Source organism: Morone saxatilis, unplaced genomic scaffold, assembly GCF_004916995.1.
Source record: "Morone saxatilis isolate NCDOM2014 unplaced genomic scaffold, NCSU_SB_2.0 Contig15, whole genome shotgun sequence".
Lineage (NCBI taxonomy): Eukaryota > Metazoa > Chordata > Actinopteri > Moronidae > Morone > Morone saxatilis.
The window spans coordinates 22,279,345-22,305,356 of record NW_023339707.1 but is presented as its reverse complement, the minus strand read 5'-3'; the positions used below and the strand labels follow the sequence as shown (position 1 = coordinate 22,305,356).

At 41.8% G+C, this 26,012-nt stretch overlaps 1 protein-coding gene across 12 annotated transcripts in view; it reads left to right on the top strand.

Annotated features, from left to right (window-relative positions):
* The window catches only part of hspg2 (heparan sulfate proteoglycan 2), an 89,870-nt gene that overhangs the window by 45,109 nt on the left and 18,749 nt on the right, over window positions 1–26,012 (top strand). For 8 of the 12 annotated variants that reach the window (XM_035656374.1, XM_035656380.1, XM_035656376.1 and 5 more), the window contains 36 exons: window positions 104–231; window positions 676–762; window positions 1,020–1,078; window positions 1,359–1,420; window positions 1,618–1,758; window positions 1,964–2,137; window positions 2,438–2,617; window positions 2,729–2,847; window positions 2,963–3,074; window positions 3,586–3,699; window positions 3,895–4,022; window positions 4,235–4,321; window positions 9,514–9,584; window positions 9,753–9,817; window positions 9,899–10,039; window positions 11,253–11,444; window positions 11,822–11,860; window positions 12,934–13,215; window positions 13,328–13,381; window positions 14,082–14,165; window positions 15,125–15,217; window positions 15,308–15,400; window positions 15,587–15,817; window positions 15,941–16,054; window positions 16,141–16,268; window positions 16,745–16,831; window positions 17,066–17,124; window positions 18,308–18,472; window positions 18,663–18,773; window positions 19,237–19,334; window positions 19,494–19,674; window positions 22,067–22,126; window positions 24,561–24,683; window positions 24,890–25,042; window positions 25,511–25,671; window positions 25,923–26,000. In XM_035656374.1, coding sequence (XP_035512267.1) covers window positions 104–231; window positions 676–762; window positions 1,020–1,078; window positions 1,359–1,420; window positions 1,618–1,758; window positions 1,964–2,137; window positions 2,438–2,617; window positions 2,729–2,847; window positions 2,963–3,074; window positions 3,586–3,699; window positions 3,895–4,022; window positions 4,235–4,321; window positions 9,514–9,584; window positions 9,753–9,817; window positions 9,899–10,039; window positions 11,253–11,444; window positions 11,822–11,860; window positions 12,934–13,215; window positions 13,328–13,381; window positions 14,082–14,165; window positions 15,125–15,217; window positions 15,308–15,400; window positions 15,587–15,817; window positions 15,941–16,054; window positions 16,141–16,268; window positions 16,745–16,831; window positions 17,066–17,124; window positions 18,308–18,472; window positions 18,663–18,773; window positions 19,237–19,334; window positions 19,494–19,674; window positions 22,067–22,126; window positions 24,561–24,683; window positions 24,890–25,042; window positions 25,511–25,671; window positions 25,923–26,000 — 4,254 coding nt within the window. The remainder of the gene's footprint in view (window positions 1–103; window positions 232–675; window positions 763–1,019; window positions 1,079–1,358; window positions 1,421–1,617; window positions 1,759–1,963; window positions 2,138–2,437; window positions 2,618–2,728; window positions 2,848–2,962; window positions 3,075–3,585; window positions 3,700–3,894; window positions 4,023–4,234; window positions 4,322–9,513; window positions 9,585–9,752; window positions 9,818–9,898; window positions 10,040–11,252; window positions 11,445–11,821; window positions 11,861–12,933; window positions 13,216–13,327; window positions 13,382–14,081; window positions 14,166–15,124; window positions 15,218–15,307; window positions 15,401–15,586; window positions 15,818–15,940; window positions 16,055–16,140; window positions 16,269–16,744; window positions 16,832–17,065; window positions 17,125–18,307; window positions 18,473–18,662; window positions 18,774–19,236; window positions 19,335–19,493; window positions 19,675–22,066; window positions 22,127–24,560; window positions 24,684–24,889; window positions 25,043–25,510; window positions 25,672–25,922; window positions 26,001–26,012) is intronic. The other 4 variants (XM_035656383.1, XM_035656384.1, XM_035656381.1 and 1 more) reach the window with 3 other exon arrangements.

Genomic DNA, 26,012 nt, shown 5'->3' with positions numbered 1-26,012 from the left:
CTTCATATTTAGAGTACAGACATCGAGAGGTATTGCAACTATTCCTCTTAAACTATTTTGAGTGGAATGTAAGAGAATGACCAGTGTGTTCTCCCTGCCGCAGAGCTGCCAGCACAACACAGAGGGCCCTCAGTGTGACAAGTGTCGGTCAGGCTACTTTGGTGACCCGAGCAGAGGTCGCCCCGATGACTGCAAGCCTTGCCCCTGCCCATACTATGAGACCACACGGCGGTAAGGTCACAGATCCATCAGTCACACACACACAGTCACAAAATGGCCGCACACAACCAAGCCAATTAGCAACATTATTTATTTAGGCAAAGATTTAAGACTTAAACTGAACTGTAGTATGTGAAATCAGTGAGAGCAGTGGTGTAAGTGAGTGTATGAGTGTAGAAGTGTGTGAGTGCTATGTTGTAAGTGTAGCAACACTATTAAACCATCACACCAAAACCAAATGGTTGTCTCAGGGCGGAGAGGGTCGTCACAACACACACATACAGTACTCACCCACATACCACACACAAGGCATCAGTGAGATGAAAGAATGAATGAATTTTTCGGTCAGTTTTTTATTTCAAAAAGCTGAGCTCATTCAGATACTTGAGTGCTGGTTTATTCATTCAGTGTGCTACTCATTTAACCACTGCTTTTCTTTTTCAATGGACTTTGTAGGTTTTCTGACACCTGCTTCCTGGATGTTGACCAACAACCAACATGCGACGCCTGCAGGCCCGGCTACACAGGAAGACGCTGTGAAAAGTGAGGAAACTGATATTGTTAACTGTGCCTTTGAGTTACAGTTCAAATAGTTTGGAGATGGCAGTTATGTGGTTTATGAGAAATAGTAGACTAGGGATTTCCTGCACAACCTACTTCCAGAGTGCACAGAAAAAAAGTCTGTAGAGGTCAATTTTGATGAATGAAGATTTATTGTAACAAGCAGAATCAACAGAGCTATAACACCTGCATGTGGTAAATAAGTCAAACACATTTCTTACATTTTTGTTGTATTTCAGGTGTGCCCCTGGTTACCAGGGTAATCCCCTTCTGCCTAATGGAAAGTGTGTTCCTAACCGTGAGTATACCTTTAACAACATTTTTGAAATTCTCATTTCAAGGCATGAAATCGACAGAAACTGTACCTGGAATGTTTTATCTGTTGTACTCTTCAGTCATCCAGTGATATGACTACGAGGAGGTCTTAACCCTGTGTAATGATTACCATAGCTTTCCCCCTGGTGTCACAGTAGGCTGTAGTATGTGATCATAGCTCAGGTATGCAGAATGGCTGGAACACTCCCAGGTGCACTTTCCTCCCCACATGTCATCTTCTTTCTACTGCTCTCTCCCTGCAGAAAACTCCAAGTGTGATAACAGAGGAGTTATCAGCTCCAACAGCAGGCCATGCAGCTGCAAGGTATACATGCAATATGGCAGATTGCTAACTGAAATGAAACGATTATATTATGATAATTTATTGTGAAATCTGTTGTTCATTTGTGGTTTGTGAGGCTGGCGTGTCTTACTGTTTGTTTTTACTTCGATGAAAGACATGTGCTTGACAGGCAGATGGATTACATATGTGCATGTGTTTGTTTCTGTGTGTATGTGCAGAACAACGTGGTAGGCACTCTGTGTGACGAGTGTAAGCCCGGGTTCTTCCACCTATCAGAGGCCAATCCTGAGGGCTGTCTACGTTGTTTCTGTATGGGTGTCACCAAACAATGCGCCAGTTCCACTTGGAACAGAGATCAGGTACGTTGCCAAGCTACTAATGGTAAAGGGAGGGCAGAATATTTTTGGTATCAAGGTTTGACTCAGTGTTTGTGCAGTCATGCTGTATCAGCAAATCCTTTCAGATGCTAAATGCTGAAAAGCAATGTGCAAACATTGATTGTGCTCAAGTGCAAGCACATAAATCTCAGTTCATCTCATTCAGACAACTGTTTCTGTTTACCAGGTGCGAGGAGGGGTGAACGGGCAGCTCTTCTCCCTCTCCAACGGAGCCAACACTAAAACTATCTCTGAAGGCATCTCCCAGAGGGGCTCCTCTGAAGTTGTCTACCGCTCCTTCTCCAGTGTCCCTAAAGACATCTACTACTGGGTCCTGCCTGAAAGCTTCAGAGGAGATAAGGTGAGAGAAACAACAAGTACAGAGCAGGCAAGGGGAGAGGAGAGGGAAAAAAACTGAAGTGTTTGTCAAAATGGATTTCTCTGCCCTTTTTGTCCCACTCACTCATGCCTTAACATGTTGTCAAGTGAAAAGGCTGCACTTATCCACACAGCGAGCTTCCTTTGAACCTCTGGCTTGAATTCACAGTCAAGCCCAACATGGGTGTCTTGTGACTTCCCCCACAGTATCATAGGGGTGAAATACCTTTCCACTATTCACTTGTGTTGAGATGAGCTTCTCTTTTCACCATGTTCCTACCAGGTGACGGCCTATGGCGGGGAGCTCCGCTACACAGTACGCTTTGAACCGTTTCAGCGCTCGCTGGTGATTGACGGTCAGCCAGATGTGGTTCTCCAGGGCAATGGCATCTTCCTGGAACACTACTCTCAAACCAAGCCTCTCCCACGTGTCCCACAAACTGTCACTGTGACCTTCAGAGAGGTGTGTTTCACTGTTCATAGGAAAGTATCGCTCAGCTAAATCTGAATCCTCACACAATGTTAGTTGACTAACTTTTCTGTTTTCTCCATTCTCCATCCCTCTGGCTGACAGTCTGCATGGCGTCGTGCTGATGGGCAGCCGTGTACTCGCGAGCACCTGCTGATGGCTCTGGCTGACGTCACTGTCTTCATGATCAGGGCTAGTTATGCAGACAACATGGTTGAGAGCAGGTATGGTGAAAATGTACCGCTCATTCATACACCTTAAAAGTAATCCAAGATGGTTGCACTTAATGGTAAATATAAAGAATATTGTTCATTTGTGTTTGTTTTTTGTGTTGAATAGTATCTCAGACATCAAGATGGACATTGCTGTTCCCCAGTCCACTGGTAATGAACGTGCTCTGGAGGTGGAAGAGTGCGCCTGCCCTCAGGGATACAGAGGACCCTCTTGCCAGGTACACATGCAGATTTGGGAGAAGTAGTTTTATTTAAAAAAAAATAAACTCAGTTTAAGGTCCACATAGCGTATTTGGAGCTCCATCACCAGATGGAGCATGCACAGTTGTCGTGGCGATGGCTTATTTGTTATCAGTATGGTAGGATCACAACTGAGCTATCTCCATGACATTTGAGCAAACTCTATTTGCTGATGAAGACTAAGAGATTATGTTAAAAGCTAAGAAAAAAGTTAGAAAGTGTACTTGGAGGTAAGAATCTTTTTTCTCTCTACTATTACCAAGGTCAAAAATAAAGTTTCATGCTCTAGATACATTTAATTTAGCTTTAGTTTAAAAAAGAGGAGTGTAAGGCACAGATATGCCTAATCTTGTTAAGAATAACACAGTGTAGACTTTTCCATTACAGTCTTTATAATTGCAGTCGGGCTCCCTGCTGCAGTGGAACAAAGACACTTCCTCTTCGTCATCACTTGTCTCTCACCTGAGGTGTTTTTCCATGTTGTTACAGGAGTGTGATGAGGGTTACACTCGGACCAGCTCTGGCCTTTACCTTGGCACTTGTGAGAGGTGCGATTGCAATGGTCACGCCAGCAGTTGTGACTCGGAGACTGGCAGGTGTCTGGTAAGTTTTATTCTCTTCTTCTTCTCTCTCAATTCTTTGACAACGTTGAACCTGCTTTGATCTCATGCATTGGAATGCACTAATGGTTTCTTGGCAAATCCCAACATGTGGAAACACACTGTCACTTGCAAGTACTGTATATTCAACTGTTCCATGGATCTCACCTTCCTTATTTGTGTATGTTCTGACCAAAAGCAATGTCTCCATAACACCGCCGGGCCAAGGTGTGAGCGCTGTCAGCCTGGTTTCTATGGAAACCCTGTAACGGGAGGTGCTCAGGCCTGCCAACCCTGCCCCTGTCCTGGAACTGCTTCCAGCAACCAGTGAGTTCATGTCTTAAAGTCTTTTCAACTTGTGTCAGTTTTATTAAGTCAAGTATAGACTGTATACTATTGTTGTTGCTTAATGCTAGACGAGGCAAAGTAAACTGTGTGCTGTGCACTAGCTTATAAACCACTCTATTTAAATGCCCAGAGATCAAACTGTATATGAGTACTGCCAAAATGAGCATCCTGATGACCCTCTGTTGCCACAGATTCTCCCCGACCTGTTATCTGGAGTCTGATGGTCAGCCGACCTGTGACAACTGTCCCCCTGGATACACTGGCCGACGCTGCGAAAGGTAAGCCCACCTCCTTCTGTTTCTGCGTTTCCTTTTCTTCTTTCTTCCTCTCATGGTCCTCTGGACACTGCTCAGTGATTGGGGTTACTGGCCGGGCCGGCAGCAAAGTTAGCAGGGGATGGCAGTAGCACCAAGTGGTTTCATTCACAGAAAAGGGATATAAGCATGTTTGTGGTTCGCATCTATCTTGTGTATTTCCCGGCAGTTGTGATAGAGTGGTGGCAGTTGAGGGATGGGAGATGCAAACTGGTGCCACCCATTCTGATGTACCTGTCAAGTTTAGGACTGTTTTCTGTTTTTCCTGATCTGTTGGTAGATATTGTTTTCTTGGATTTATTGATTTGCAAAATGTGAGGTAATTTCTGCTGTGGTAGAATAATGTATCTTTGTTATAGGATAAGGGGCCTTTGGTGGTACTGAGAATGTCATCACCCAGATTTTATTGTTCCTGGAAAATAAATTTGCCAAAGAGACATAAATGTGCTGTATGTCCTGTGGAAACGTTAAGTTTAGTTGGCTTTAGATCATACTTTTGCTTTCTTCTGTCCTTTGCTTTACCGCCAAAAGCCTTCTCAGAGGTGGCTTTCTGCTTCAGCTTTGCGCTTCGCTGGTAGTGAAATTTAAAGGTGTTGGCTCGTGTGATCTCTGTTTGTGCACAGACCAAATGTATTTTCTGGGTCTCTACAGCATAAATGTAGATGTAACATTTATGAGGACACCTGTCTGGCTAATCAATCTTTGCCGCTCCGAGGGCAAAGATGACGAGGTGACTTGGGTGTAAGACGAAATATACAAATAGTTCATTGTTTGAACGTCTCTGCCTGCATCATGCCTGATTCTACTGTTTTGACCTTAAGAGAAGAGAGGCCGTCTGCAGACAGTTGTGGGGATCCCTTCTTGGAGAAGCCGATAGAAGGCCTTCTACCTGTGGGATGTGGAGCTGAAGCAGTATTCAATTTCAGCTGGGAGAAAGAGATAGTACAGTATGGCAGTGGAGATGATGATGATGACATTGACTACCAGTGGCCTACCACTGCAGAAACAATCCTCATTACTACTAGGACTTTACTTTCTACTGCAGCTCACCGTCGCACTACCCGTTCCACTACAGCAGCTGGGGTGGGTATTGTTTCAATCGCCCCCAACAGATCAGCAACCAGACACCGACCACGTTTTACACCCAGCCCAGAGAGCAGACATTCCAGCTTCCAGCACCTGCTCAGAATTCACATGAACACCTTCAACCAGCGCCTGAGCATGCTAGAAAGAAACACGCTTGATATGAAGGAGAGCATTCACAGTATGGAGGACCAGCAGAGACATTTTAGCTCTCAGCTGAAGGAACTCATCGCTATCCAGTTGGCTGGGGAGAAGAGCAAGAAGGTTAGCGAGCTGGAGAAGAGCTACACAGACATGGATGCCCGTCTGAGCAGACTGGAGGGAAGGCTGGAGATCCTGATTGACGGCTTTACTGCCCTGGCTCAGGAGATGAACAAGATGAAACGTGCTAGACACACTTCCCATTCGCCCCAAGAAAAGAGGGCTCTGCCTTCACTCTCCACAGTCCTTGCACTCCCAATGTACTCAACACCTCAGCCTCCAGTCAGAATTATACCTACTAAAACACCATTCACCAGTAGAGCCACAGTGCCCAAAAGCATACCTACCCCAGGCCTCCCCGCGAACAAACCTACTTCTGCTCCACAGACAGAGAAAAAACTAAAATCAGCAGCCACCACTTCATCAGTAAAAAACAAGCTCCGATCAGTCACTAGGTCCTCCAAAGGTCAAGTCTCAACAAGGTCAACGATCAAGTTGAAGACCACCCAGAGCAAATATAGGACTACTTCAAAATCTAAATCGCAAGCTACAGTAAAGCCTAGAACAAAAAGGCCGGATGTTAAAAAGGCCACTGTGACAGCTAAACATGTTTCACAGCCAAGCAAAACAAAACCACAGCAAGTTAAAAAAGAAGCAACAATCACAAAATTTCAACTGGAGCCACCGTCTCACAAATCAAAACCTTCAAAGCCCGATCAGGCTAATAAAAAGGGTTCTGCATTACCCATCAAAAACAATGGACGCAACAAGGCATTTAGATCAGATGCACCAGTTCCACGAAAGGTTCAGGAGGGTGTAAGGTCTTCAGAAAGTGATTCAAAGAAATCGTCAAAGCCACACAAGGGTAACTCTAACCAAAATGAGTTAAAGACTGAACAGAACACATATAAGATAGTGTCTCACAAAACAAAGAATTCCACGAAGAAAACAGTTACAACCACAAAACCTACCAAGACTTCTACTGCGAAGAAGTCTAACACAACAGTAAAAAGGAAATCAACTCCCCCTAAAACCAAGGCTACCACTGTAAAGAAAGTTACCAAAAAAAAACATCAGAAAAAGAAGACAAACCGTCATTCTGGTGTTTTGGAACTACTGCAGCTGTTAAATGGAAATCGCAAGACTGCAAAGCAGAAAAAGAATCAAGAGGGTTCTCTTCATGTTGTCTTGGGAAGGCTGGCCATTCCTATCAAAATTATCCCTGATGACTAGGGAATTATGTGTTGTTTCATTATTGTATTTTTTTCCCTTGTTTATGTCTTGTCTCTGATCCTGATATTTATATCTGCTACTGCAACCATGTCAATGGAAGTTTATGAAGGGACTGATTTAATGACACTGTGTTATTTTAGAGGGGCTTTCCAAATGTTAATGCCATCATGATGTGGTGCTATGACTTTGATACTAATGGCTTTTAAGGTGTATGTTATTATAATTAGAAACTATTGCACAAAATCCTGCTATGAAGAGATAGCTTAGCAGTGGTACCTCTTATGTGTATACATTTTGTCCATTATGTTATGGCCAGACTACCTCAAGTTTTACAAGCATCACCCCCAAACGTTTCTTGCTCATCCTTGCTTCTTGCATTCATATGGGTATGTTTCTAATAGTATTTTCAATGATATGTGTTGGTGTCCTGAAACATTACATCTCCATGATTTTAAGGAGAAAGTGATGTGTTATTTGCAGTGTATGCTTTTTGTGCTGAATGTTTTCAAAGAGCCCTAACATGTTCTACATTTTGGGTTTTATTTTTATATTGTCTTAAGAAGATTAGTTGAAATGTTAAATTGTATGGATGAAGAATCAGCACATTATAAACAAGACTAACAATCCAAAACCCTGCTACATGTTGCAATAATAATAGTTATATGCATCAATATGAAAAGTTTGAAAGAGAAAAAATCTTGTTATGTCAGTGTCAATCTGTAGGTCCCCCATCTAGGTTCAGACTGATGGATTGCCATGAAAATTGTTACAGACATTTATGGTTCCCAGAGGAGAATTGTAATGATCTTGGTGATTCCCTAACTTATTTAAGCACCACCAGCAAGTAAAATTTTTTTTAATTTGTTCAATACTTTGATTTATGGCTTGGACAGTCCCATTAGCTAACACGCTAAACTAATATTGTAAACATGGTAAAAATTATACCTGCTTTATATAAGAATTAGCATTTAGCACAAATTGCAGCTGTGTCTAACAACAGCATCAGATAGCTGCTAACATGGCTGTACACTCTAATAGATTAAGGAGCATGAATGCTCAGCAAATTTCATGGCATTCTGCCAGTTAGGTTGTGAGGTATCTTTGTGAAAAGTTGACATTATGGACTGATGGTGGCTGCAGACAAAGGGTCATGGGTTCACCAGAGGAAATAGGGCTTAAAAAAACATGCCCACAGTAGATTTAATTAAAATTCATCCAAGTCCAATATACTATTTCAGATGTACATCATTTGACATGAGTGTTATGCAACCAGAAAGTGCATGGAAAGTGGAACATGAAATTTTACTGCAAATGGTGCATTCAATTTTGATATTACCTATGTAGCTGTTAATATTTGGGTCCAATGGTGGCAGTAGAAGAAAGGTCAGATGCACCTGAAAACAACTGGATTTATCTTGTGGGGACCATGAATATCCATAGACAATTACATGGCAATGTAAGACCAAAGCATTGGATGATTACTGCTCAGTATTTCCACTAGCCATATTTGGACTATCACCAAAGATCTGTCATTTCATCAGCATTTAGAGAGATGTTAGGATACACAGACCCAAACCAAGATCTATATGATTTTAGAAAAGAAGTCCAAATTGTTTGTGAGATTGTTTAGTTTAATTTTAATGTGATATGAAACCACATTGTTTTTCATGTTGTGTTTATCATGAGCTGTATGTCCTTTCTTAATAGCCTTTAGTTAGTAAATCTTTATCGTTTTCACATGGTCATTTTTTTTATGTATTTTCTATTTCCCAAACAACATTGGCTGGAATGACTGAGTTAACTACACTTTAGAAATACTGTACATCTCAGAAGTTAGTTTGAATAGGGTTTTCCAAAGCAAGTTCATAGTATGGAAGTCCTCTTGTTGGCTGTTGACCTGCGGACCTGCCAGAGGACAGGTGAGGTAAGACTGACAGCAGCTGTCCTTAGGGCAACCTGCACAGATCTGTGGTTGGATTAGCCTTTGCTCTGGTGGCAGTGGCGTTGTTTGCTTGGGCTGAAGGCATATTGCTTTGCTATATCACAATATCAGAAATAACTTTACTCTTTAGCAACTTAGCATCTTCTTCTGCATCTCAGTATATCAACTCACTTCTGCCTTTCCTCATAACAGTTATGTATTTGTAAAGCTTCTATTTTATGGTAATATTTTCCTGATTCTCTGTTAATGTTAACATGTCTGTTCCTGTGCAAAGGTGTTCCTTAGTTTCAGCTGTATTACGCTCATGTGAGAGATGGAATCAACATTTGAGACATGTTGAGTGTTTTAGCAGCGGCTGTGCTTCCTCCATCTTCCGTGCAAGCAATATTTCATTATCTTTTTTTCTGGGAAAACTGTTTGTATTCAGTGCAAAAGCTTGGTGACTGATTTTTAGGTCAAGAACTTGCTAGATGGAATAACAGAATAGTTTGTATGTTCTTTGTTTGGATGACTCAGTCCTTTGTTCATGGTTGATGTCTGCCTTGGGTCAAGAAGACTCCCAGAAGGACACGATTTATCAAATGTATCACCTCTTGCAGACTTCCCAGCTTCCTGCCTCATTGTGGTTTGGGGTTAAAACTTGTATCCTCCTTGACTGGAAATATTTACTCAAAAACATTGTGTATTTTTATTTCAGATGTGCCGCAGGATACACTGGCAACCCACTGCTTGGACAGAGATGTAGTGTTGGCAGCAATGAAGTCAATGGTACATACTTTAGTTTGATTCAGGAACATGACAGATATTGTTCCATCTTCATACTATTATGTTATTAAAAGTTACAAAGATTCCCTTCATGTCATTAATCTGGATTCAACAGTGTCATTAAATAGAGAACGGCTAGCAATATAAATCTTCTCTTTTGTCCTATTACAGGTAACTGCTATAACTGTGACCAAAGAGGAAGTGAAGGCTGCAATGGTGGTGTGTGCCGCTGCAAGGTGATCAAACAAAGACACTTGCATTTTGCAGAGTAGAATGGATTGATTGCCTTGTATCTCATCCTTAATACTGTGTTGCAGATGAACGTTGAAGGCCCATCTTGCTCCAGCTGTAAGTCTGCAACCTTCCATCTCAGCTCAGAAAACAAGGATGGCTGCCTGTCCTGTTTCTGTATGGGCGTCACTCAGCAGTGCTCCAGCTCTACCTACTACAGAGACCTGGTAAGGCCTTTAAGGAGTACATGACAACAACAGTGCAATGGCTCATACTGTTTAAACCTCTGAACAACCAAACTGGATAAAGCATCTAGTATGCAGTAGTGAAGATTATATCAGCAAGTGAGTTAAACATTTACTTCAGAGAGAAAAGATGTGTGGTATAAATTCAGAAAAGTCTAAATCCGCCCTCATCACACCAGCCTTAAGTGGTTCTAAGCCAGTAAAATCACATCCATCAGTGGGGTTGGCCAGAGATTGGCAGATATCGCCCCATGTAGGCAATTATTTCTGAGCACCCACTCTCTCCTGCTAAGTGAATATCAGGGTCACTTCTGACTCCTTGTCTCTCCAAAAACTTCCACAAAACATATGGGTGAAGAACATGAAGTCAATAACGGCCCATATAAAAGTCACAATTAGAGTAAGCCTTACACATGCAAATAAAAAAAACAGCTTAATGTGTTGGCAAGCAAAACACTGTTGCTTCAGCCTGCATTAAGAAATGAAGTGAGAAGTGAGAATTATAACACTCTTTACATTAGTGGATAGTCACTTGCTAAACGTCTGGCAACACTAGCATCATTATGGTATTGCCATCACCAAGCTGTAGACCATAGAAATGATAAGTCAATCATTATAACAGTCCGCACATTGTTAGAGGTCAGTCTAATAAATGCAAGTACACCTTTTGGAAGTAGTTATTACATCATCTTTCTAGCACTACAGTCACTTCCAGGTTCTGACTCTTGAACTTGAAGTCTCTGTGACATCACCCACAGGTTTCTGAAAATCTGTTTTGAGGTTCAGTGTGGTCAGCTCTGGTTGTCACCATCTTGGCAGTGCCCCCAGCTCCTGGCTAATCCAATTGGCAAAGACATGAAGCGTGGGTGGAGCTGAGGCAGGCCAAATGAAGCCTGGTTGCTGAAACTAGCCACCTGTGACAGAACCCACCTGGTACTCAAAGTGGTCACGCCCTTAATTATGCATAACTTTAAGCCTTACAAGCCCCCTTGTACTGTCACGGATGAGGAAATTAGCTATAGAGACCAAACTGTTTTTTGAACCAGGCTGTGAACGTGTTTATTTCTGCTTTGAAGTTGGGCATTTTAACATGGGGGCTACATGAGATTAATTCACTTGTGAGCCATATTGTTAAATTAGTGTTTTACTGTATCTTCTACTTGAGCTTGATGACATTTCAAATGTGCTCTTGCAGGTGTCCTCAGTCTTTTCTCCAGGGAACTTCCAAGGATTCGCTCTGGTGAACCGTCAACGCACCAACCGCATCTCCACTGGTTTCACTGTGGAGGTTTCCACCGAAGGCACTCAGCTGTCCTACAGCAACTTTGACTACCTGGGACAGGAGCCTCATTACTGGCAGCTTCCAGGGGTTTACCAGGGAGACAAGGTCAGTATCAAAGAACACATAGAGCGGCTAAATCAGTGGAAGTAGCTCAAGCAAGACCATGAACCCCTTAATGATGTATATAAGGGGCTGAGCAGCACTCATCAGAAACCGTAGACCACTCTTATTCTGTGGCTGTCTCCATTTTGCTGCTTTGTCTTACTTCAAACCTCAGCCAATCTTTCTTTTCAAGCAAACTTCTTTTCAGACTGCCTTTTCAGTCTGTGTGCAACTTCTTTGCTGCCAATGCTACATTTTCTTTTCATCTTCTTGAGTCTGTGTTCACAGGGGAAAATAATGTGCACAGATTGAATGGCCCCAGTTTTTACTTACATAACATAGCTGTCCATTTTTTGTGTTTACTCCTCCACTCTCTATAGAAAGATTCTTATTTTGCTCGTGTGAAACGAGCAGAGCAGGTACAGTAATGTCAGTCAAGTTGTAATGTTGTGACTGTAGGTTTTGTTTGGAGTACAGTATTGTTTGGCATGTTTGAAATAACTGTTGATGTTGCATTGTGTGACATACTGGATGCCATATATTGTAATTTGTATGTGGCGCATATTCATATATTATGGATACACATTATGTGTGATGTTGATTGATGTTTACTGAATTATTTATTAGAAGCATGGCATTTTACAGCAGTGTATGCAGTTTGCAGCTGAAAGTGGCCATCGTAGTGCATATTGCAAACAGAAATTGCTTTCTGCTCTGCATCACATGACCTTCGGAAATGGATTGATCATTAATGGTCCATTTAAGAGCTTCATACAGCTTAACTTTGCTTGAATAACACAGCCATAACACAGCCATAATACCATCAGTTCTATGATAAGGAAAGTGATCAAAGAGCTTGCTTTATCCACAACAATAGAGTGACTCGCATTTGCCAAAGGAGCAGCTAAGGAAGGATGCTTCCATTTGGACCCTAATGGCCTCTGGACGTAAAGACACCCACAGATCAAAAAGAGCTAGCCAGGTATTTGGTATGAACGTTGCAGTGAAGGCAAGACTCACACGTCGTAATGAGAATAATCCATGCACACTGTCGTTATAAGCTAACACACTGAGAGTTTGTGGACATCTATGGAAATAAATCCCCACGGTTCATAGATGTAGCAGCATGGAGAATCACCTCGGTTTGATGAAGGTCGGAGCATGTTGTCAGACTGCGTGTGCGATTGCATGTGTGTGAATCACAAAGAGGTCTGAGTTGTTACGCAAAGTCACAGGAAAGTTTCTACCGTGGTTGATTTAGGTGTTTTATCAGACTGTTGGATGTGAGAGCAATTCACCAGAGCCTTGTTTTACAGCACATCCAATTATCATAGACTAAAACGCATGATTCAGCATGTTCACCTTCTGACAGTGATGTACATCAATGTACATTGTGAAAGAACTAAATTCTAAACCCTGCCTCCGTCATTTTGACTGTTCCTGTGGTGACGTATCTTTGTATCTGCGGTACCGCACTTTTCCGGCTCCCCAGGGTGGTGTCAGACAGATGGATGATGAGGTCTGGGCGCTCCTTTCTAACTTCTCTAATGGACAAGCTGGTCCCCCTCCATTCTTTCCCTCCTCCTCCAAATCCTCCTCCTCTTTCTCGTCCTCTTCTTCTTCTCGTTCTTCTCGGGTCCCAACTTCTTCCTCCTCCTCTCACTGGTCTGGTTTGCGTAACCTGAGCCCCCCTTCTCCTCCGTCCGGTATCTCCTCTTCAGTTAGACCAACCAGACCCCAACCCTTTTCCCCAGGCTACGCTCCTCATCTGCAGGTACATTCGGTCAGAGATTTCAAGAGGTTTACGAGCCTTTTTGTTTTTTCCTGGCCATATTTGTGACTTCTGGTATTTCTCTTTGGGGTCTGGCCCTGCTGTGGATCAACAGAGCAAGAACACACTGAGCAAGACTTCTTCTAGTGCTTCTGGGGCAAGCAGCAAGGTAGACAGTGGCATGACTGACTGGCATTTTTTGTCCTTTTAGGAAACTCTAGTGCTGTCTTTGACTTTAGCTTTAAAAGTTAATTAACAAACAACTGTTCTCAGTTTGTCCAGGGCAGTTAATGTGTAGTCCAGAAACTCGTAACAGAACCTGACAGATTTAAATTATGATCTACTAAATAATGCAGAATATATTTAGTTTATAGTTACCAACAAGTGGATAATTCACATAGTTCCAATGCTTGACTGGGTGGTATTTCCCTTTGTTAGGCAAATAGCTCCCACTCAGTGCTGTCACTGTAATTGTCCACTTTGAGAGAAACACTGGTTTTACAATAGTCTGTCATTAAACTGTTGTGTGGTTTAAAACAGCCTCTTAGTGAGGCACATCTTAAGCTGTCATTTTTTCATTATTGACAGTGGAAGTTGTTGTTTTAGTTGTCAGACAAAGCACTGTGCAACTTCTGTGCTGTTATCAAACTGTCAGCGGAGCCTTTAATAGCACTAGTACGAGAGAACATGTAGTTAAAAGAGTTTAGCTGCATGTCACACATTTGTCCCGAGATTCCTGTAGGGCTTTACTCTTCGCCATGCTTGCCTGCTTGTACTGCTTCTCTGCTTGCTTATGATTTAGTTTCGCTGCCTCTCTCTTCATCTGTGGCTTATTTTCTTATGCCTCTCCTTCCTCCCCTGCCTCTCAGTACACTCTGGTCTACAAAGGTTTCAGCTTGCACCAGGATGATCTGCTCTACTGGCAGCTCCCAGCGCAGTTCACAGGGGATAAGGTAACTGTGAAAACTTTGGGGTGATGTCCCCTCCTGACTTCTGGTCAACCCTTCGAGCTCACAGAAAAAACAGCACCTTTAGTATCCCCCATCCTCCCCACTGTCCTTCAATCCTTATCCTCCCTTCCATCCAGGTCCTCCCATGCCCACACTCCCTGTGCCCTCTTAACTTTGTCCAAGCCCTCCCTTCAAGTGTCCTATTGACTTTCTACATTCCTCTTCTGTAGTAAGAGAGGCTTGTGCCATGTTATCATGACAAGTTTTTTTGTTCCACACACTTCATCTGTTACAATTAGATATAGAAACTACAAATAGTCCTTACAACTCTTGGGTTTCACCTGCTTGGCTGTCTATGGTGTAACGTTTAATCCAAAAAAAGCTCAAATTACAAACACCAGAAGTCTTATTATTGTATTCTGTGTCATTAAAGGGCTTCTCCAGTTATGTGGTATTATTTAATAGTATTTAGCACGAATTTGGGGGACTATCTCTAGCATGGATCAAGCTCCAAAAACCTTGTGTCTTACAATTCCCATAATTCAGCTGGATAGCATTTTGAATGAGAACCCCCCTGCATTCTAAATGCCCACTTCATTCAAACCCCACACCCCCAGTTTGTAACCCATGCTTTATGTCCAAGCCTGAACCCAAGCTCAGATAACCCCACTCAATGTGTGCTTTTTAGGCTTTAGAAAGCTTCCTTTTGAGTCACAGAAGACATTATACAACTGTTTCACAGGCTGAGTGGTACCCTCCATGACAAATAAACTAAATCCTGTTAACATGGTCACCCTCACATATGCATCAGATTTGATGCAACTGCACACACTGTGTTGCTCTAAGTAGCCATCTGGCATTGATGTTTGCTACGTTTAATGTTTCTGTTTCATCCTGGGAATTGCACCGCTGTTTGACCTGGCAAAAGATCTAAAGCCTCTTCCTTGCTAACCATGTTTTAGGTGGGTTCCTACGGCGGTAAGCTTAAATACACCATCTCCTATGTGGCTGGTCCAAGAGGAACACTACTTGACGATGGTGACATCCAGATTATTGTGAGTATGCCCTCATGCATGAATCACTGTTGTCTCCCGTGGTTACATGCATTTGTAGCATTTACTCATCTGTCAGTGTTGTTCTTGCAGGGTAATGACGTCACTCTGGTAGCTCGTCAGCCCTGGAAGAGGAGACAGCAGGGCAGCAGAGAGACTCAGCAGTTTGAGGTTGTCTTCAGAGAGGTGAGTAACAGCATGGCTGAACAGAAAGTGTATCAACAAGCATCTGGTCTTTTGAAGTGGCCTTCTTAGAGAAAGGCAAGCAAAACAATGATTTTGCTGAAGGAATAAATAAAAAATAATGATAACTTAATGTTTGTATTGCAAAATACACTTAATCCAACAAAAAGCTTTCATTTGGTTTCTCAGGAAAACTGGCGTCGTCCTGATGATATGCCCGCCACCAGAGAGCACCTGATGATGGTTTTGGCTGACCTTGACGACATCCTGATTCGAGCATCTTACTCCACGGAGATGCGGTCCTCCAGCATCTTTGATATCAACATGGAAGTTGCTGTGCCTAACTACAGTGGCTTGGCTCAGGCCCTCGAGGTGGAGCAGTGCCGCTGCCCACCTGGATACCAGGGGCTCTCTTGCCAGGTAATTATTCATTTTGAATTTTGCAAAATTCTTGTCATTGTTGACTTCACTGGAAGCATTGCAGGCCCATTGTGCTTCATTATAATCTATGTATCATTTTCTAAATCACAATGTCTCTTTAAGGACTGTGCACCTGGATATACTCGCACTGGAGGAGGTTTATACCTGGGCCACTGTGAGCTCTGTGAATGCAATGGCCACTCTGACTCCTGCCACCCTGAGACTGGCATCTGCACGGTATGAAGCACTAGACTGACATTGATCTTGTATAGCACCCTGATGAGATGGACAGAGCTCTAAACACAATACGTTTCTCCTTTCAGAGTTGCCTGCATAACACTCAAGGGGAGCTCTGTGAGCAGTGTGCTCCTGGCTTCTTTGGTGACCCCACTGTTGGCACTCCAGAGGACTGCCAGCCCTGCGCCTGCCCTCACACTGACCCAGACAACCAGTGAGTACTGGCACAGATACCAAGACATTCACATTCCACCTCCATTTATAGCTCAAGACAACTCTGTGTCTGGCTCACTTGATCTTGTTTACAGCAAATTCTGCTGTCTTGTAAATCATGGAATTTTATTCATTTCTGTATCTGTATCCTGCCAACATGAAATATTGTACATTCTGTTTCCTACTAAAATCATCTGATTTTGTATCCTCACTAAAAAGCTTCAGTATATTGAAGAAATCTTTCAGTAAAATGGGACTGTTCCAGGCAGTTGCTTTCAGTGCAAATCCACAGTTTTTTAATCAAGCGTCATATTTGGATTCCTTTGCTATACTCTCAAAACATTTATAGTTGTGTCTCGGAAACTTCTGAAACACATGAAATTGTATTATATAGATTTTGTAAGGTTCGGTTGATAGTAAACCACGTCTCTGCACCAGAATTTACCTTCTTGTCTGTGTGTGTCCCTCTTGTAAAAGGTTCTCCCCCACCTGCGAGAGCCTTGGAAATGGAGGCTACCAGTGTACTGCCTGTCAGCCTGGGTACACTGGCCAGTACTGTGAACGGTAAGAAAACCCAACGTGTTCTCTTGATGTGGGTTGAAGTGATTACTAAAATTATTCCAAGCAGTTCCTTTTAATAAATTGAACCTAGTGTCACCATAGGCGAAACTGCAATTTTCATTAGTTCACAAGTGCCATGACAAGAATTTTAATCAAAACCTGAGCTGGATGAAACATTGTTATTGACTTAACTCTGTGGTTAAGTCTTGTTTCTGTGTCTGTTTTTACCTTCATTAGTTGTGCTCCTGGATATGTTGGCAACCCACAGGAAAGAGAGAAGTGTCGTCCATACGATGGTAAGGCTACATTTTGCTTTACAAATAGTGCCCATGTTCATGATAGAAAATATGAAAAATGTCAAGATTGTGCTTGTGTTCCCAAGAGAAAATAAAATGCCTGTGCCGTGTGTGCTTCAAATATTTACTGTAGCCCAGTGCTGCTGAAAATGAACCTGCCACGAGGGTATTTTACAAATGAGACTAAGAACTTAATTAATTGTGACTTCACACTCATGTTTAGATCAGTTGCAGTAACCTGTGACTTATCCTGATACGATTCATTAAGTTTGGCATGATTTTGCAGGATACATGGTTCTGTAAAAGGCAGGCTTATTACAGGTACACAAAGAACTATCCAAGGCAGAAAACACCACAAACAAACATCCCTCACAGCAAAATAACAATACAGTTTAATGAAGACAAGCAGCAAATCCAGGGATGCAACCTGGCAACCGCAGTCTTTACATTACAGTGAGGTTGCCAGTCAAGCAGCAGAGACTCCAGGAAGTCATTGCACCTAAGAAATATTCCAGCACATAAGCCCCAGTAAACCACAACTTGTAATGTTTATACCTTGGTTTTGTATGGATTAAACAAATAAGATATTATGTGTTAATTTCTGAGCTTTAGAGGTGCTGGTAGTCGTATTTTGTTACCTTTTGATACAGCCAGTTTAGTTGTTTCACCCCATTTCCAATCTTCATGCTCAAGTCAACCCTCAACGGTAGCCGTAGCTACATATTTAACAGAAAGATAAGGCAGTGTAAATCTTCTAATCTAACTCTCGGGAAGAAAGGGAATAGGAATAGTTCCCAAAATGTCTAACTATTCCTTTACACTTACCCCTTGACCAGGTTAGCTAAAAACACAAGTCACCATTAAATGGTGTCCAGCTTTGCTTTGTGAGACAGTGTAGAAAAGTTGTAACTGTCTAAATACTGTCTAAACTGCAGTAGAAAACATTTATTTCTAACGTTTCGGTACTAGACCTTCCTCAGACAAATTTATCTTTTCTACTTTTAGATACTCATTCCACTCCTACGCACCTGCCTCATGAAATAAATGTGCGGAATTTGTGTGTCTATTTTGAGAAATAAGAAGCATAACTTTACTGTCTGAGCTCTCTACCACTCTGATGCCATTAGTTATGTTATTCTCAGAGTATTCCTGATGAGTTTGCTATGACCTTTGCACCTTGCAGCTGCAGCCTCCCTGGTGGTGAAGGTTTATCCAGAGAGGGTCCTGGCATCTCAGGGTGGCCCTGTCACTCTCCGGTGTCAGGTGTCCGGCAATCCTCCACACTATTTCTACTGGTCCAGAGAGGATGGACGACCCATCTCCGGCAGTGCTGACAGACGCAGACAAGGTATATCGCACACTTCAACAACATGACCACGACTAATGTGGCATGGAAAGAAAATTTCTCTTTCTTTTAGTTTGAAATACAGTTTTAAAAGTTCTGACTTAACTGATCTGAACAAACTGCATATAATTCATATACATAGAATGACATGTAATGTGTGAATACGACACCTGTTGCTCATCTGTGCGTGCAGGAGCAGAGCTGTACTTCCCCAACGTCCAGCCGAGTGATGCCGGCGTCTACGTTTGTACCTGCCGAGACCAACGAAGCACCAACAGGAGCCGTGCTGAAATTGTTGTCACAAGTGTGTATGGGCTCACTGTTAGCAAATAGGCTTTTCTCTCATGCAGCTTATTGCAGCACACTAAATAGAGACCATCCGTGGTTCAACACATGGGTTTGCTTATGCATGGATTATGTAAGACCTCATTCTTTAATTTAGCTGACTGTTGTGTGTGGCGCATTCTTGTTATTTGGAGTTTTGAAGGTGCTGGGAGTATATATGCATAATAGAGCTAGCAAAAAGACATTAACCGACGAATTAGACGTGACCTTAAGTTTTAATAAGGTTAATATAGTTTTTATAGTGAATTGAAATAGTTAGATTTTTTTACTAGTGTTATCCCAACATAAAAACTCATTAGAATTTTTGATTTTTTTTACAGGCTCTCCTATAAGTGTTGGTCAGTTTGCTTTTACTTTGTAATTTGAAATACTATATCTATATTTATGAGCATAAGTATAAACTGGTCTCTGCATTTCACCAGGTCAATCCAAACCCATTGAGGTGACAGTTGAGGAGCCCAAAGCCCAGACTGTCAGGGTGGGGTCTACTGTCAGCTTCATCTGTACTGCAAAGAGCAAGGTAACACTAATGGATGATCATTGTTGTTTTACTTTATTATTTTTTAATAAAAAAAACATTTTGCTGTAAGCAGCCAAACAACAAGAACATTTTTTCCCATGTTTGAGACTGCGTGCATGTTGTGATTTATGCATCTTTTTCTGCTCATCGCCCCCACAGTCCCCAGCCTACACCCTGGTGTGGACCCGTATGGGTAACGGGAAGCTGCCCAACCGGGCCATGGACTTCAACGGCATTCTGACAATTCAGAACGTCCAGCCCGAGGATGCAGGAGTCTATGTTTGCACAGGCTCCAACATGTTTGCCATGGACGAGGGCAATGCCATCCTCTACGTGCCAGGTTCGTGATCCTCGGCACCGCATTCCGTTACCCATCACCTCCTGCTACCCCACCAGCTCTGGCTCCTGTAGTTTCCCTCCTCCCTAAACTTGAGTCCCCCTCCAGCTTGCAGTGGTGCATGCTTCTCTGTTTTACTGCATTTCTCATCATGCACTATAAACACTCAGCTCTGGGTTAACAGCATAATAAGCTTGCAATTCTAACTCCCAATGCTTTTGCCCTCTGCTGTCAAATACCAACATATAAGCCATGTCTTACTCATATTGCCAATCCAGCTCTTCTTACTGCCTTTTTTTTTTACTTGCTGTCTTGTATATGTCTGATCAGTGTTTTTTTCTGGACTTACTATGAAGAAATACAGCTTGTGGGTTTGGTTAAAACTAAAACTATAGGGTATAAAGATAACATATAGGGTCAATAAAGCAGATTTAGATTTAACTAATGGGCACTCAAATTCATGACACATTCACTACACTTAGGCCAAATGAGCTCTCTTTTCGATCAGTGATTTGCGGGTAATGCTTTCCACCAACGCTCTACTGAAGCTACTGCAGGTCTTTTATTCTTTCTTCTTTTTTATTTTGTTTTCACATGGGTTGAATTAATCGGTGGTGGTTTGGTTGCTTCTCGATCACTGGTAGAGTCGCTGGTTTAAATTCTGCTAAATTCTGGTGTCTTTAACTTTGCGCTCCTGGGGCCCCTTCCTGCCTGAGCTGTAGTTTATAATGATGAGGAGGAATGTGGATGTCACGATTGGTGCTTAGTGACTCTGCGACTGACATTCAAAGAGGACTTCAGTGTATCTGGAAGAGGGGAGAAGTAGGAAGAACCCCACTACCCCGGCTTTGTTTGTTCTACTCCATAAAGTATTCCTTCCTGAAATTACTGTCTGCGTTACTACATCATCCTGATCAATGAACAAAACGGTGCTATTAGCCATGCAGTTGGTTAAACCTATGGTTGGATCCACTTTCTTAACTTGCTGTTATACTGCTGTAATATCACTCCTCTATTCCTTTAGTAAAAGTAAATTTGGTTTTGTTTGTATCAGTTGTTACTTGTCAAATTTAGTTGGTAAAGTATTCGAGATATGACTTGAAATGCAGAAGAAAAAGGGGAAAAAAATGTTTTTTTAATCCTAATTTTGTCAATAATCATCTACAATTGTATATTATGGTCTTATTATTTACATCATATCAATGTTGTTGGCACATTCTTTTTTTGATTGACTGAAATATGATATCCTGAAATGTTTCCATGAAATCAAATATATCAGAAATGTTAGAATTTCTTTTCTTTTTTCAAAGGAATTGGCCATGTGAATGCAATTACCTTGCATGATGTGTGTTTACATTTAGGCAATTTCAAGTGTTTTTATAAGAAAATATTTTTTATATATCTATGAGGACATCTTACACCTCAAGAATCACAGGTCACATTTAACACCTTTTCTTTTTTAAACATTTGGTCTTAACTACTTTACAATGGCTGCATTTTTTTTATTTGTTCATTCATGACTCAAAGGCTATATGATTGCAAATATACCCAAAGGTGCTTCTGTAAAGATTTTAAAACATTAAACATTTCTTTTTTAAAGAATACCTAACTGATGTAATGTACACATGTCACATTGTAATGTATTTATCTTAACTGTGAAAATATTTTGTGAAAGAGAGAAAATTGATTAAAATAACGACAATTGATCAGAGTGATTTGCTAATTCATGTACGGGGCTCATTTACACATTATCTAGGTCAGTTCAGGATTACCACAAGCTGTATGTCAGCTTTTTAACAGCTGAAATGAAACTAGTGTTGCAATGTTTAAAACTGCTTCTCGCTACTAACCTGCATGTCTCATGTGTGGCTACTCTGCATAACTTCATCCCTCCTTGTGCTCCTGCACAGTTTTCATGATCTGCGACTGTGTGTGTGTGTGTGTGTGTGTGTGTAGGTGTGTGTGTGTATCTCGATTTTGAATTCACAGCATAAGAAGCATTTTGGAGTATTGTTGTTCTTTGTTTGATTGATACTGTGTGAGATAAGCATGAACTGTTACAATGGTCATTCTAACAAAGGTAAGTGTGAAAGTTGAATGTACATAACTATGAATTAAATGGCACCAACTAACAGGATAAACAAAAATCATGAAGTAAGCAGGGAAATGAATCATGAGCTGAAATGGAATTTTTAAAAAAAGTTGGTGCCAGTTTAATTTTTTTTTAATAACGTGTGTGCTGCTTTTCGGAATCAATTGGACAACATCACGGCGGCCCACATTTGGAGAATGTGTCTCCGGGGAGATGGGAGGTAAACTGCTCTTACCCTGAAACCTGACCTGTCAGTTTACCTGTCCCCTCCCTCCCTCCCCTCCCTTCCTCCCACAACTCCAGAGGCCTCACAGACTCAGATGTTTTACACAGCCTATGAAATGTTTGAAGGACACAGAAAGCGTAAGTCCGCATGGGCATGGTTTCCTCTGTGCCGGGCTCCCTGGAGGGACCCGCCTCTCCCTCTCTATGTCATGCATGCACTCATCTTCCGCAGCATGGATATACTGGTGGCCTGGTAGCGCCCATGTACAATCAACCAAGCAGCAGCTGCAGAGACTGTCTACACCCACTCTCACACATGACAGCCCTGAGCATCTGTGCTGTCTTACATGCTGTTTGTAAGCATCTTTAGTTGAATTTAGATCTAAAGATGGATATTTATTCTCACTATATCTAAGTTTTAAAGTCCTATCTTTGTTAAGAGTCGATGGTTGGATTGTACATGAGCATTACTGGCTCCTACCTGGCTCTCTGGGTTCATTGGGGTCCATCACTGCAGGAAAAAGTGCATGTTCATTCTTATGGGCAACTCCTCATGAATGTTGAGTCCTCAAGTTTCCATTATTAAAAAAGATCACAGTCAGTGTTATATGGTAACTACTGGCCTCACTGTAAAAATAGATTTATATTTTTTAAATGCACTTATATATATAATAACTATTGTATAATGTCGGAAAATGTCCCTCTAAATTTGACAAAAACATAAAAAACCATTAATTTGATATGAAAAAATCTATATAACAAAAAAAATCACTTTAGATTAATGGAATTAAACTATCCAGCAACTTGCTGTATTACATAAGCAGGTTTAATTGCCGTTTTTATTATATCTTGCCAATGATTTAGTCTGTTAGTTATTACATAATCAGTAGCTACAGGCTCACATATTTTCTGGATGACTGTGTCTCCACATTCAGAGACAAGAGATGTCCCTTTCTCTTTTTTTCCTCTTCACACTTTTTCTCCTCAGGAAACATGCTGTACTGAGAAGTAGCTGTCATCTGGGCTTCAAACATCATACTGTGCTTAATACATCCCATCACAATCTCATTACATCATAGCTGAATGTGGGTAGCAGACCTGTGTCCAGTGTGAGATGCCTAGTTTCAGTGCATCAAACAGATGGAAGGGTGCTTTAAATAACGCAGTTAACGTGATATTATTAGATGGAAGTCAAAATATATTGCATATGTCATAAGGGAGTTAAAGATTTCATACATCCAAGGAAAAGAAAACACATTTTCCTTCCTTATCTATAGTGGCATCTAGCCATGATGATAGTTTTAGTTTTATCTTTCCAAATGTAGAGATATCTGAGTTGTAACTTTGGTGACTGATACTACCTAAAATGAAGACATTCCCATTAGCCTTAGCTGTACTTTGTTTAGTACTAATTAGCTAATGTTAGCATGCCAACACAGTAAACTAAGACAGTGTACATATTAAACATTACATCTACCACAAGTCATCATCGTCGCATTTTCATTAGCAAATGGCGCTGTGCAATACAACCTCACAGAGCAGCTAGCATAGCTGTAGACTCTTAGTCTTTTTTAAAGGGCCAGAGGCTCTACTGGCAGAAATGGAATATAATATTCATATATTTTCATTATTAAACAATCATCTAAATATAGGAATCAGTTTTATATTTAGCCCAGATGTGACACGCCAAACACTGGCTCTAGATAGGGGTGTTCACATTTTTTACATGTTTCTCCTACACACTTGGAAGGGGAGGGTCAAACGAGGAAGTTGCAATCTGCAACGGCATCGCTAGATGCCACTAAATCCTACAAACTGGATCTTTAAACATAGTTTTTCTCTTTTCGGCAGCACAAATGAAATTGCATCCACCTCCATTGTATTGTGGTGCTAGCAAACAGATACCTGGACAGATGAAACCAAAACTATCCTTTTGGAGAGATATCACTGGAGGCAGTGAATTGAGAAATTATGTTTTTTTCTTAATCTGGGTGAATCAGCCCTTTAAGTTTCATCTCCCGATGCACTGATTCTACCATAGATCATATTGTAGGATTATTGGTGTCACTTAGGCCAGAGAGTCAAAGCTCGGCCCAAGCTACAACAGTCCTAGGGGTTTTCAGCCTGCTTAGATAGCCTCATACTCCTCCCTCCCTACTGAATGGGGCCATTCTATTGCCCACCCTGGAATCATACAGGATTGAATAGAAAGTCTAGCAGCCAGCCAAACTGGCACAGACTGCAATATGCCCAGAGGCCATGCCAAGGTCTGCCTGCCACATCTCATCTGCTTCGTCTGCTCTGAGGATCTAGACTGCCAAGGGTGAGGGTGGGGGCACAGACAGCAGCCATCACTCTCTCTCTTTCTCAGTCCGATCAATTCGTTGTAATCAAAAGCATTCCCACAGCTTAATATAATGACCAAGCTGCCGATGTAAACTCCTGACAAGGTTTCATATTATACTTTACTACCATACGAATCTGCATTATAGCTTTATTTCCCCATTTGCCTCTGGGAAGTCTCACTCTCTCCATTTTGAGCTGTGTTTAACTGATGTGTCTCCTTCTGTAGCTGCAGAGGGGGCCCAGCCTGTGGCCACCATCACTCCTTCAGTGCTGAATGTCCAGCAGGGCCAGCGGGCAGAGTTTCGCTGCACAGTCACTGGCAACCCAACCCCTGCCATTGAATGGATCGGTATGACCACTTAGACCGCAACCTTTTAAATGTTTAGTGCAGGCCTTGTAGCTATATATTTCCATAGTAATGTCAATGGAAAGGCCTGTTTCTCTATTTCTGTTGTATGATTTGGAGAAATTCAGTCCAGTACAAAGTCCCAGATTTTAACCAGCAATTCACCCTACAGGTCTCAGTGACAAGGTGTAACTTTGTGATTGTTACAGGAGGTCCAGGGAACAGATTGAGTCCCAGAGCTGTGATACGAGGTGGCATACTGACCTTCTCAGCAGTAGACCCAGCTGATGAGGGAGAGTACACCTGCAAAGCCCTTAACACTCATGGGGAGCACACAGCACGGGTTTCCCTCTTTGTCCAAAGTATGTTTTGTGTTTATGTGTGTGCGAACCTGTTTACACACTTCAATTATTTGGTTAAGACATGGTTCGGGGGTAGGTTAAGTTAGGACAAGGTTTTTGGTTAGGAATGTAGTGATTATGGGTAAGGTTAGGTAGGTTGGGTTAAGTCTTCAGGGAGTTCTTGCAAGTCAATGCAATGTCCCCTTAAGTTATGAAAAAGGGTATAAGAGTGTTTTCTATTTATCTAAAACATATACAGACATAAAATTAGGTTAATTAGCTTTAGCGGCACAGTGAGCCAGTTAATCTCCTTTTAGGATTATTTTATATTTGCACTGTTGCAAGACTACATTTTAGCCAGTAAACAACATCACAAAAGTAAAACAATAAGTTAACAACTAAATTGGTGAAAATTGAACTGTTGAGGTCAAGAAGTTGGGGTGGTTATATTTTGTGTTTAAATGATCACAATGCATTTTTTTTGGTCAGAGTCTAACCCAAGTGGCCTAGGCACTCAGCCCCAAGTCCAAGTCAGTCCCCAAAATATTGGAGTCCATGAAGGTGACACCTTGAGGTTATACTGCCGAGCAACAGGATCACCCACCCCGAAGCTCACCTGGCTGAAAAACGGAGGACAAATCCCCCCACAGGTGAGACACCTCCTGGTGTGCCTGACTGATGACTTTAACACGGATTGATGAAAACTGTATTTATTTTTCTGCTGTTCCATATCTCTATCTTGTACTTCAAGGTGTGTCGGGTGCCGGTGGTATTTCATCATACTGTGTCAGTTTTTATGACTGTTTCAGCATTTTGACCATTTACCTTTATTTTTCCCTCCCTTCTGTTTGTCTCCTCCCCCCTTTTTTTTTGATCCCACCCTGTTCTGACGTTTGCTCAGGCCATTCCCTCTCACGGTTTCCATCAGTTTAAAAGCAACAGTCTCGATGTGTTACAGAGACGTATTGAGGAGCTGCAGGTCTGTCCATCT